The sequence below is a fragment of the Harpia harpyja genome, chromosome 4, assembly GCF_026419915.1.
Source record: "Harpia harpyja isolate bHarHar1 chromosome 4, bHarHar1 primary haplotype, whole genome shotgun sequence".
Taxonomy (NCBI): Eukaryota; Metazoa; Chordata; class Aves; order Accipitriformes; family Accipitridae; genus Harpia; species Harpia harpyja.
The window spans coordinates 62,130,611-62,141,626 of NC_068943.1; the positions used below are offsets into that span (position 1 = coordinate 62,130,611).

The 11,016-nt window shown below is 41.3% G+C and overlaps 1 protein-coding gene and 1 long non-coding RNA gene across 8 annotated transcripts in view; both read left to right on the top strand.

Moving 5' to 3' along the window:
* Nucleotides 1–2,354, top strand: part of AKAP7 (A-kinase anchoring protein 7) — a 90,476-nt gene extending 88,122 nt beyond the window's left edge. For 3 of the 7 annotated variants that reach the window (XM_052784356.1, XM_052784362.1, XM_052784359.1), the window contains exons 8-9: nt 99–297; nt 1,066–2,354. In XM_052784356.1, coding sequence (XP_052640316.1) covers nt 99–297; nt 1,066–1,078 — 212 coding nt within the window. In that variant the 3' untranslated portion in view covers nt 1,079–2,354. Of the gene's footprint in view, nt 1–98 lie in introns of all 7 variants that reach the window. The other 4 variants (XR_008234760.1, XR_008234761.1, XM_052784358.1 and 1 more) reach the window with 4 other exon arrangements.
* Nucleotides 2,355–5,216: 2,862 nt separating this feature from the next.
* Nucleotides 5,217–6,851, top strand: LOC128141178 (uncharacterized). The gene is made up of 2 exons (XR_008234935.1): nt 5,217–5,559; nt 6,633–6,851. It is a non-coding gene; the product is annotated as an uncharacterized LOC128141178 (long non-coding RNA).
* Nucleotides 6,852–11,016: the final 4,165 nt, after the last annotated feature.

Sequence of the window (11,016 nt, forward strand, 5' to 3'; positions counted from 1 at the left end):
TAACTTAAAATCCAGCTCAGACGGAGGCTCCTGATACAATTACGGCTACTATCTTTCTGTGGCAATGAATTCCTTCTCTTGTCTGTTGTGACACATAGGTGAAAAACATGCAGCAGAGCCAGACGATGCAGAGCTGGTGAGCCTCAGCAAAAGGCTGGTGGAGAACGCGGTGCTGAAGGCTGTACAGCAATATTTAGAAGAAACGCAAAACAAAACCAGACAGACTGATGGAAGCCCTGTGAAAACTGAAGAAGCAGCAAGCGGCAGTAAGAATGAGAGCGACAATGATAACAGCAAGTGAGCACTGTGCAAAAAAGCCCGGGAGCAAATATCCCACCAAGAATAACCACAAAAACATGTCCCAGCTCCCTGCTGAAATTTGCTAAGTGGTGCTGGGTGACAGGCACTCTGCTTTGTGAGTCTCTTATCAAAAGTTTGTTCTGAATCGAAGGACACTGTCTACTGGTTTAATAAGTGCTTGCACTGCCGAAAATCTGTTGAATGCTGGGAGGGATGGACGGTGGAAAAAAGACAAGAATGGTGAAGCAGGCGGCTCCCATCTTCACTGGCTCTTGATACCAGGAGTCCCTTCCTTGCTTTTGAAGAGAAACTGAACCCTTTGCGTTTGCCTTTCGGATTGTCACGAATGGCCATGGAAGAGGCCTTGCCATAAGTGGAAGCGCTGCCCTCTGCCCGAGGGTTTGGCACTGCTGCGGGGCTGCTTACTCCATGTGAGAGCACATGCTGTTTCCTAGTCAACAGCAGTCAACCCCAAGCTAAAAATTACCACTACAGATACTCATCGCAGATACTGTTACACAGTATGTAATATGGCAGGAGTTTTTCTTAAATGTGACACTGTACTGTTCTTTACTTTTTGGTAGCATTTATTGATGTAAATTATATTTTTTTGACAAAGTACCTTTTTATAAAAAATCAATATGGGCAAAAGACTGAGCACTTAATACTATCCAAACGAGATACGATCTCTTTATCTCCATACATTAATGATTCTGAATGACATTAAGTTGTTATAAAATGTATTATATTATTCTTTTCCTCTAGGAAAGAGCCATGAAGCAGACTTAGTAAAGGAAGCTTTGCACAGAGAAACACAGGCCCTGTTATCCAGACTGAATCAGATAAAGGAGCTGTTATCCAGTCCCGAGATCCGCATGAAAATTAGTAAAGAACTGTTTGAAGACAGGCACAACTCTAACAGTAAATGGAAAAGCTGTATTGACTCTGGATCTCCAAATGCATGATTATAAATTGCCATGATGTAAAAATCTCATCGGGTTGTTTAAAGACAAAAAAAATTTTTCAAGAAATTTTCCTTTCTATTTCTTTTTTACTGAAAATATGAATGGGTGTAAATGGCTCATGAGGAATCATGCTGAAATACTTGCACAGAAGAATTATATTTCATAATGATGAAGTACAGCCACTGCTTTGAAACACGCTTGAATGTGCAGGTATATGTCATGGCTCCAAAGTGGAAAAATACTGGTTTCAAATAAATCTGAGCAAACACTGTGCCCTTCCTTTGTCATTGCAGATAATTCAGATTTTTCTCATAGATCCCTTCCCTAGCAATGATATACAAATATTAAAAAGTGGATGCTTTTAAATACTTTAAAATGTATATTTGAAAAAAACCTCTTTTAATTATCTGCCTTTTGGATATGTACTGCCATTTTGGGTTAGCACTGTCTGGTTTTTATTTTTTTTTTAAACAGTACTTCAATACTTGGATAGATGCTGACATGTTGTTTCTGCTGATGTTTACACTAATGCAAGAATGTTTTAAATTTCAGAATGAAATTCAGGCTCCACTGATCTCAATGGCAGACTGTCTTTGGTTTTAATGGAGTCAGGATGCTGCAGTTAAGATTTCTTGTGAAAATAATAATATTCCTTGGGATAATATTTGCCTTTTTACTTTTGTAGAACAGTAGTTTTGTTGTTTGTTTTTGATGTTTCCTCCATCTCTTCCTTCTGCTGCCTCAGGTGGGGTGTCAGTTTGCTCTCCTTTTTCCCTCCACACACCTGCAAGATTCACTGAAGCTTTGTATGTACAACAATGCAGGAGTAGTTCCAATATTTGCATTTTTTATAAACATTGTTTAAAATTGCCTCTGATCATAAAAGCTATATAAATATATATTGTGATTGATATCAGAATTGTGCTGTTAGAACAGCTGTGTGCATATTCTTCATTGGTCTCAAGCACTGGTCATTTATCTCATGTCAGAACTTTTTTTTTTTTTCTCATTTGATATGTAACAGTGTATTCTGAAATACGTCTCATACATGCCATGTTCACAATAAAGTATTTTTTCCTTTGCACTCTATGTACGTTTTCACCCATCTCCAAATGGACTTTAATAAATTGCAAGTAACGGGGTTGACAGAAACAGTGCTTGTATGAATCACACCATTAAGTTGACTATGGGTGTTGTGCCAAGATACTGATCTAGAGCTTGGGTGCTGAAATCATGTGAAGAAATTAATGTAGATAAGCTAGTCCCAAGTCATTATTGTTTTAAATGGCAAAACTTTGAAACTCTAGGGATTAATTTATATTCTGGGCAGTGTGGGTTTAGAAGGAAGTACTGGTACAACTTCCTAGAGTTCCATATTGACTCTTCAACATCAAAAATTGAGTTTGAGTTTAATAAATAATCTCAAAATCGCTCTAGAATAATAAAAAAAATTAATCTGAACCTGCAATCATCCCTGAAAATAAAAAAAACCCCAGACTTTCACAAGTGGATCTATATATCCCTGCACAGTGAGGCTCTGAGCCCAGCTTGTTCCCTTATTCCATAGGCTTAGGAGAGAAGCTTCTCTCCTACTTCTGAGGAGAGAAGTTTCTTTGTCATATCAAACATTACTGAGTACTAATTCATTCAGAGATAGCTATTCCTATGGTATCGAGCAATTTAAATCTAACTTGCAGATGACAACACAAAACCAGACAATCAGCTATGAAAACAGGAAAACCATTTATTGTATTCTATCTGAATCTCCCCTTTCCTCCATACAAGTCATTACCATGATTAAGTGCCTTTTTATATCGTTCAGCTTGTTAACACTGTTCTTCAGTTTCAAGTAAAACTGTAGAAATTAATCACTGAATTTAAGTCCAGATACTTTGATAGGTGACCTGGTTATTAGGGACTCTGCTCATTCACAGTTCTTATGGACAGCATCAAGAATAGCAGCTCTGAAAAAATGAAGTATAGGGGACTTAATGGCCTGAACATAGGCAGCCGGTATCATTTGAGATGCTCTAGAGTGGGCCTGGCAGGGGTCTGGCAAATATGACACAAACCCTACATGAGACATGCATTCTTCTGGGTCAGGAACTGTGGCTGAGAGGATACCCCAGAGCCTCTAAAAAGAACTAGATACCTATGTTTAAGCAGCTAAAACCCATCTTTGGTTTTCAGATGTTTTGACCCATGAAGGTCAACAGGGCTTTTGTTTCTAAGCCATTCACATTCTTTTAAATGCTAACCATAGCCTTTATGTCTGGTTTTGACAAGACACCACTATTAATTTACTCAAAATTGAAAACAAAATAGGGTAAAAAAAAATCCTGCATCTGGATCCATTCTCTTATGACAGCCCTACTTCTTGCATTCTCTATTTTTTAATTTTTTTTTTTTTCCAGTGGTAGTGAAGCCTGGCTGCCAAATTAAAGCATAAATCTCTTGCATGGAGCTGTGTGATGAGCACTGAAGAATGTAGGTATATAGAGACTGAACCTAATATAGGCAGGTGTGAAGCTCTGAGCTGCACACAACAGAACAAATATGTTGCCTTCCTCACACTCATAAATCAGTTTCAGGCAACAATTCTGTTTTTTAATTAAGTGCCTCAGTTGGGGAATGTCTTGAGGTAGTGATGCACAGGTTATTCCAGTAAAGCGTTAGCATTTCAAAACAGAGGGTGCAAGTTTGTCCATGTTTTGTTTTCAGTTCTACCTTTTAGCTTGTTCATACTCAAGAGTATTTCTACACTGCTGATTGTAGAGAAGTCTGTGAAGAAGCAGTAGCTCAGCTTCCAGGACTAGGCCAGCTGGAAGTCTTTGGATTGCCGTGACCCACTGAGAAACTGTTCCTGACATCTATGCTTGGTCTAAGCGTAGGCATAAAAGTTGCAGAAAGCCTTACACTTGATACCTGAGCAGCCCTTGCCATAAATTGTTTGCACTGCTGAGCTGTGCATCAGAGGTGTTCAAGAGCTGACAGAGTAACCAGAGGGATCAGTAAATCCTTGTAAGTCCTGACCAACAGACACCAATTCTCTGATGTAGGAAGAGAGACTGTTGTAGAAACCGATGTCTCCAAGCATGGGTGAACATGGCATAAGGATGCTCAGTCTGGTAGCTAGATTGTAATGCAGCAGATGAATGGGCATCAAGATCTTTGTGAAAAGGAAACTAAATAGTCTTTCTGTGTTGACTGAAGGTGATATAAATCTAAAAAGGATTGGAGCTTAAGGTCAGATTCAGACACTGTATCCAGATATACAAATATTGAGACCCCACTGGATAATGCCCTGTATGCTACTAATGGTCTTACTGAAGTAAGTATGATGCATTGAGTGGTAAAATACTACTTCATGGCAAGGTTATACAATCTGGAAGTTAGGATTCAAGAGGCTTCATGTTCTATATTTATAGAGTTTCTGATTATAACTGTGCACACTTTTGTGTGTGCTATTTTAGCCAAAAGGCCATGTGAGTGTGTCATGGATCAAAGAGTGTCAGTGGTGCTTCATTCTGGTGACAAGAATGATACTGTTTCATTTTTACGTCTGTCTAAACATGACTCATATTCTTGTTAGGATTCTGATTTTATAAAAGTCTTGAGAGATATCCTACATGTTTATGTAGTCAGCAAGCAGGAAAAATAGAAAAGTAAAGCCACTGCGCTCAGTAGAGCTTGTAAGTTGAAGTTTAGTAAAAACACTAGTTTACTTTTTAAATTCAGCTATGTCCAGGAATATACTCATGAAAGGAAGTGTAAACCGCAACTGTTTCACTGCAGATGAAATACTACCTGCAGAGCCAGCTGCAGCCCTGTGGAAGCCAGGAGGGAATCCGCTTGCCTCAGGTGGGGCGTCGTAGCGGACGCCCAAGAGTTGCTTCACTCTGCTTCTAGCCTGGGACTTTGTTTTGCACAATCTTTGTCAAAGCAGTCTTTTATCTGTGAATGCCCTCTGCCTCTGTTCAGCTGTTAATGGCATATTGTCTTGGCCTGAGAAAATGAGGGACTGAATGGGTACTGTAGCTTTCAGCTGTTTCCATCCCTTTGGAGGAGGGGGGAAGTTGTCACTGAAATCCCAAAGAGGTTGATGTCTTTGCAGAGACAGCTCTGGTCTCCCTCGAACTGCCAGAGGTCAGAGGAGGGCCTGTGTGGCTGTTAGCTGAAGTCTTCATCTAGAGACGACTACTGTCTGATCTGGAGGCAGCAGACAAGGCCCAAAACCACCGGACAAAAGCAGTTCCTGAGGGACACGCCCTCCCAGAACCGAGACGGTGAGTGGGTCAGCTGCGTGATTAGTGGGCAGTTGGATAAAGTAAGTGTTGTTTTAACTTTACGAAAATTGTTCTAAGTCATCCTCATGTAGTAATTTAATTTGTGAAAACCTCTTGGAATTTTGATTCTTCCATAAGTTTTCACATAGTGATAAGGGGTAATCTCGGAAACTGGTGGAAGTGCATTTGCTTTCCAAGAGCTTATTAGTGCCATAACATAATGTTCTATAGAAATGCTTTGCACTTTCAGTTAAAAAAAATCATTACGTTGGTCTGGTTTCAGAGGCAAGGAGTCACACCATTCTTATGGGAAAGGAAATTGTTTGAACCCTGGAAATAGGAGCACGTTAATGCTGACATGTTTTCTCTGCTGTTCCTTTGATCAATACAGTTTCTGTATAAGCAAGTTCTTAGCGTGCACTCATCTGCTCATTTATATTCTCCTCATGTTAAGTCTTTAAAATGTGAACATTTGTACTGAATGAAAATCAGTCCTGAGAGACGGCTGGGCTGAGAAGTAAAACGCACCCATAGTAGAGCAATAATTAGAACAGTACATAGGAAAACAAAAAGTGATATGCCTGCCATTCCTGACATAGCAAAAAGGACACTCTGGCATTGATAAGCAAATACTTCTGCAGCAAGAGGCTGGAGTTTGACTGCTGCATTCTGGTCTCTGCTCCCACTGCTGTTTATGTGCTTTGTTTAGTGACTCTTGGACGCAAAATGCATTAGCAGAGACTGGGACATGGAACTGTTTCTTGCAAGGGACTCTCCTCATTGATGGAAAATAAAGGGCCCTTTTGCTCCTGGTGATTAAGGATTAAACCAATCAAAAATGCAGAATTAGGGTAGTTAAAAGGAGTTGATTAAGAAACGACACATGAGGATTTCAGCAGAAGCTTATTTGAAATAAAAGGAGTTTTTCTTTCAGATAAGAAAGGCAGAGATGTTTTGAGGTCAGGATTGACTCTAGAGATTCAGGTGGGGGGTTTTTACCAAAATTACAATTTGAATTAAAAGTCGGAAAGCATTGCACTTTCAGAATCCTTTTTAATTCTTTTTTTCCCCAACCATACAGAGAACTTCAGGCACTGAAACAGTCAGAATAGAAGAAGAAAAGATGCTGATACAATTTAACTTCAGTCATAACTCAGACAACCAAAACGTAACAGAAAAACAAAGCCAAGGAGAAATGCCAGCAGCTACTGCTAAAATTCAAACGTAGCTGCCAGTGTAAAAAAGATGTAGTAAGTCCAAATGTTTAGAAGAATAAAGGATGAAACGAAGCAAAACGATAGCGTTCTCTGCATCTGGTTGGTCAAATGATGCTCACCTGTGTTTGTCACTCAGCTGTACAGGCAAATGGCCCATTTCCCAGTCACATTTTCCAATCAAATACCTCTAAGAGGGAAGGCTGAACGAGCATGCAGCTGTGAAATACCACTCTGGCAGAGCACTGAAGTGAAGGGCTACAAGAAATATTGCAGGATAGAGGCTAAGGCAAGGCAAAGGCAAGGCAAAGCTCAGGGAGATGATCTCTAGAGGAGCAGGAAGAAGCAAAGGAACAAAAGCATGCATTTGAAGCTCCTGTTAGTAATACATTTTAGCATTGTGTAGGTCCACTGAACTTCTGCGTTTAGAAATCAAAGTGGACTAAGTAGTCAAATCCTTAAATGTGCACAGAGAGCTACAGAAATTAATTGCAAATAATCTTAAATTCTGGGGGGTGCATGCTGCCAGCCAGCAGAGCAGAGTGGGAAAAAACCCTCCTTCCTCCAGAAACCAGCAGATGACTGAATGCTTGCAAATGGCTGAATGTGATGGCTGCAGCAGCAAGCTGCTGGCTGTGTTACTTTATGCTTGTAAAGTACAGGAAATTAGAATACAAATCATGGTTAAGAGGAAATGAAATGTCTATTCTTCATATAGGTAACATCAACAGACTTATTTAGGTTAATTACCAAAAAAGATCCACTGCAAAACCAGGCAGAATCATCAAGCAAATGTGATAACTAGATAAATTAAAAGCCTCTTTGCCATTATGCTCTAAAATGAGATGTATCACTAAACTGGGGTGGATGCTCTTGTTTGTAGAAAAATTGCTAACATGGGAATATGTGGAGAATGGCTAAACCAACATCCTAAATGAATAATACTTCAAAAGTAAGGAAGACATTTCAGAAGTGAAGGTGCAAAAAGGAAAAAGTGGATTAATTTTTTAGTAAATTGGATATTCTTAATTTCACCCTTCCCAGCAAAACTTCAAGAGCAGGACAGGTCTTTAATATGTATAGCTCCATTACACTTAAACTAAAAAAAATATGTTAATCACGGAAACATAACTGAAAATGCTTTTAGTGGTAGATGTAGCAGACATATATAAATAGATTCATTGCTCACCAAGCTAACATTTATTGTAAATTATCTGGCATTTTTGTTACACATGTATTCTATAGTTTTCCATGTAGACATGGTAATAATTTTTCTAGAAATACAGGAAAGGCACCAAAATACAGAGTGGACCCACTTTTTTGTACCACCACAATTTGTACCTTAATAGAAGATATAAAAAAGGGAATGAAGTTATGGACTTTTTTGACAGACTGAAAATTAACTTAATTAGTTATATACTAGACACTTTTTGGATTTTCAGTATATGAGGATTTATTACTTTCAAAATGGCACAGACTAAACACGTTACTGGAAATCACTGGATTTAGTGAGTTACACAAAAGACACGCACAGAGAAGCCACAGATCAATTTGCATCATTTTGTCTTGTTATCCTGTAACTTCAGACTATTGGAAGACCACTTTCATCTGCGGTAACTGCGGAGCTGCTCCTTCATAATTACTTATTAAGCTTCTGGGTTTTTTACTAGTGTAGCATTTCTGGGCCATCAATGCAAATTAATAATTTATATACATTAATAATTTACACTAGGGAGTCTGATGGAGTAACAGAGGATGGAGGCCATGGGATCAAAGGGAAGAAGGATCTTCTCTCTAGCCAATGAAGTCACCTGCATCATGAAGAGAGAGTAAAAGACCATGTGTGGGGAGTCTCCCGTCTTTGTGGAGAAAAGCAATGTGCTCTACCAAGCTGGGTGAAAACGTACCCCACCAGCAGAGGAAAACCTGGGCTGGGAAGGTGAACAAAAGTAGGTCCTAGCTCAAAACGTCTTACGGCCTCTCTTGCGGGTCAGTTTGTTTGGGCATCTTTAACCGGGCACAAAGAGACCGTGCAAACAGGACATGCACAACTCAGAAGCATAAAGTGGTGATTTATTACATAGCACGCGTTAAAAAAACAGGATTTGACAAACTACTAAGCTAAGCATTAGCATGCTCCCCACCCCAAGGTCTCTCTGCTGGCCAGGTGGGCATCGGACAGGAGGAGAGGGGTCGGTCTCCACAGTCCCCTGGTCCGCAGCCTCCCCAGTGCTGACCTGCTGCCCTCCACCAACGCTGGTGCACCGACCGTGCGACCCAGCGATTCCCGGCATGGTAATTTTGCAATGGCTGACCTCCTGCCGCACTGTCTCACATCTTTCTCAGCAGCCTGAGTCAGAGTTGTGCAGGAGGGCCTGGTCAGAGCAGGACCTTGGCTCCAGGGTGGGCTAGCAGCTAACCCCCACCTGGAGGGAGACGCATTACAGGGGCTGGCCTGGCTTTGCCGTGAGCCAAAGGCGAAGTCACAGAAAGGGAAGAGGAGCCAAGACGTCGTTGTACGTGGCCTGTACCAGGCAGGAGAGCCAAGTCCTAGCTGGACATCCGCGTTGTTCCTCCCCGGAGGAGCAGGGGCAAGCACTGGTGCTGAGGAAGGCCAGCTGTGCCTCGGCGTGTGTTCGGCCCGGACCCCGAGCAGGCAGGGGCAGCGCTGGCGTGTGGGTCACAGCACGTGCCGCGTGGCCTCAGCTGGCCCTTCCTGCACCACATCACCCCCATAGCCACAACGCGACCGGCGACCTAGCCGCGTCCACGCTTGTCGTGTGAGTTGTTCCTCATACCAGCAGACGTTTCCATCCAAATACTACGTTGGCTTATGCATGAGTGGATTAATGTTACTATTAATAGTCCAGACTCAAGCTGGTCCTTGCAAGAATTAGAAAAAGGAGGTTTCAGAAAAGTGTTAGCTAACATTTGTTAATCATTATTCTTGAAAGAAATCCCATAGCACTTGGCTCCGCCAAAATGTTTGGCATTTTCTTACCCTGTCTGCTTTTCTCACTCTAGAGAAATCCAAAGAGAAGATTGCTTTAGCCATGGCTGGCCCCAGAGGGTTAGTCACAGAGGCACAGGAGGCATATGGCCAAAATCAAATGGAAACCCGGGGAGACGGACAGTGAACACACAGATGAAATCTCCATATTGCACATAGTCTTTTCCTTTCTCTGGTTTGTCTGGGAGTCATCTTGCAGTGCTCCTCTGGTGGGGACTATGCCATGTGGAAATGCTCCTGTTCCGCCATTTTGTGTAATTCACCCTTCATTATCTGTGTTATTTAGATTTGTAGGTTTGTATAAGGCCAGTTTAAAAATAAACACGAGCCCAACAGAGACCTAGCACAGTCTGCTGTGAACATGTTGCAGCAGCTGAGTTACACTTCCCCGATGTTAAAGAAACTTCGTATCCTACCAATGCTTACCCTGGAAATCGTACAAATAAATGAAGAAGCTTTCAAAAGAAACCATTTCTTAAACCAGAGAGAGAAGAGCTTACCAGTGGGTTAGCTGCCATCCAGACATTTTATTAATTGTACAAGCAGGCATGCTAGGTTATGCACAAAGCACAGGCCAAAGAGTCTCACCTGGTGGCTGCGGTTGAGACTCCTGCACGGTCACACGTGGGCCTCGGCTCACATCATCACTTGTATTGCCTCCGCTTTCTACTGCAGCTGCAGAAGGCCATGTCACGTAAGTTACCTGTATGACAAGAAGGGTTTTGCCCATACACGTGAGCACCATAAGGTGCTTTACTGGAGAGAAAAAGAAGCTCAGGGTGGTGGCACACCCAGAAGCTAAGCAAACCTGGGCTAGGAGACACCACAGTTCGAGAAACCAATTTCAAATCAAAAAGTAACCTTCAGGAGGGTCTTTCATCACCCAGGTTTCTGTATTGAGAGGGTGGATGTACAAGTAGAATCCCAAACCCGGACCAGTAAGTATTTCTTAGGCAGTTGTTTATAGACTGCGCTGCTGGCATGATCTGTAAAGTAACCCTGTTTTTAATCAGACTACTTTAGAGTGTGTTTAAAAACTGACAATGCCATTGCTACCCAACTGAGGCAAATTCACTTAATAGTCTACAGGAAAAACATACCCAGGACGGGACATTTACTTTAACAGAAATGAAAGTAGACTTAGGCCAACAGTGAATACTTTAAAAACTCTTGTTCTGAGCCTCTGGGGTAAACACAGTTAAATAATGGCAGAGTAAACCTGTGAACACATTTACAAATTC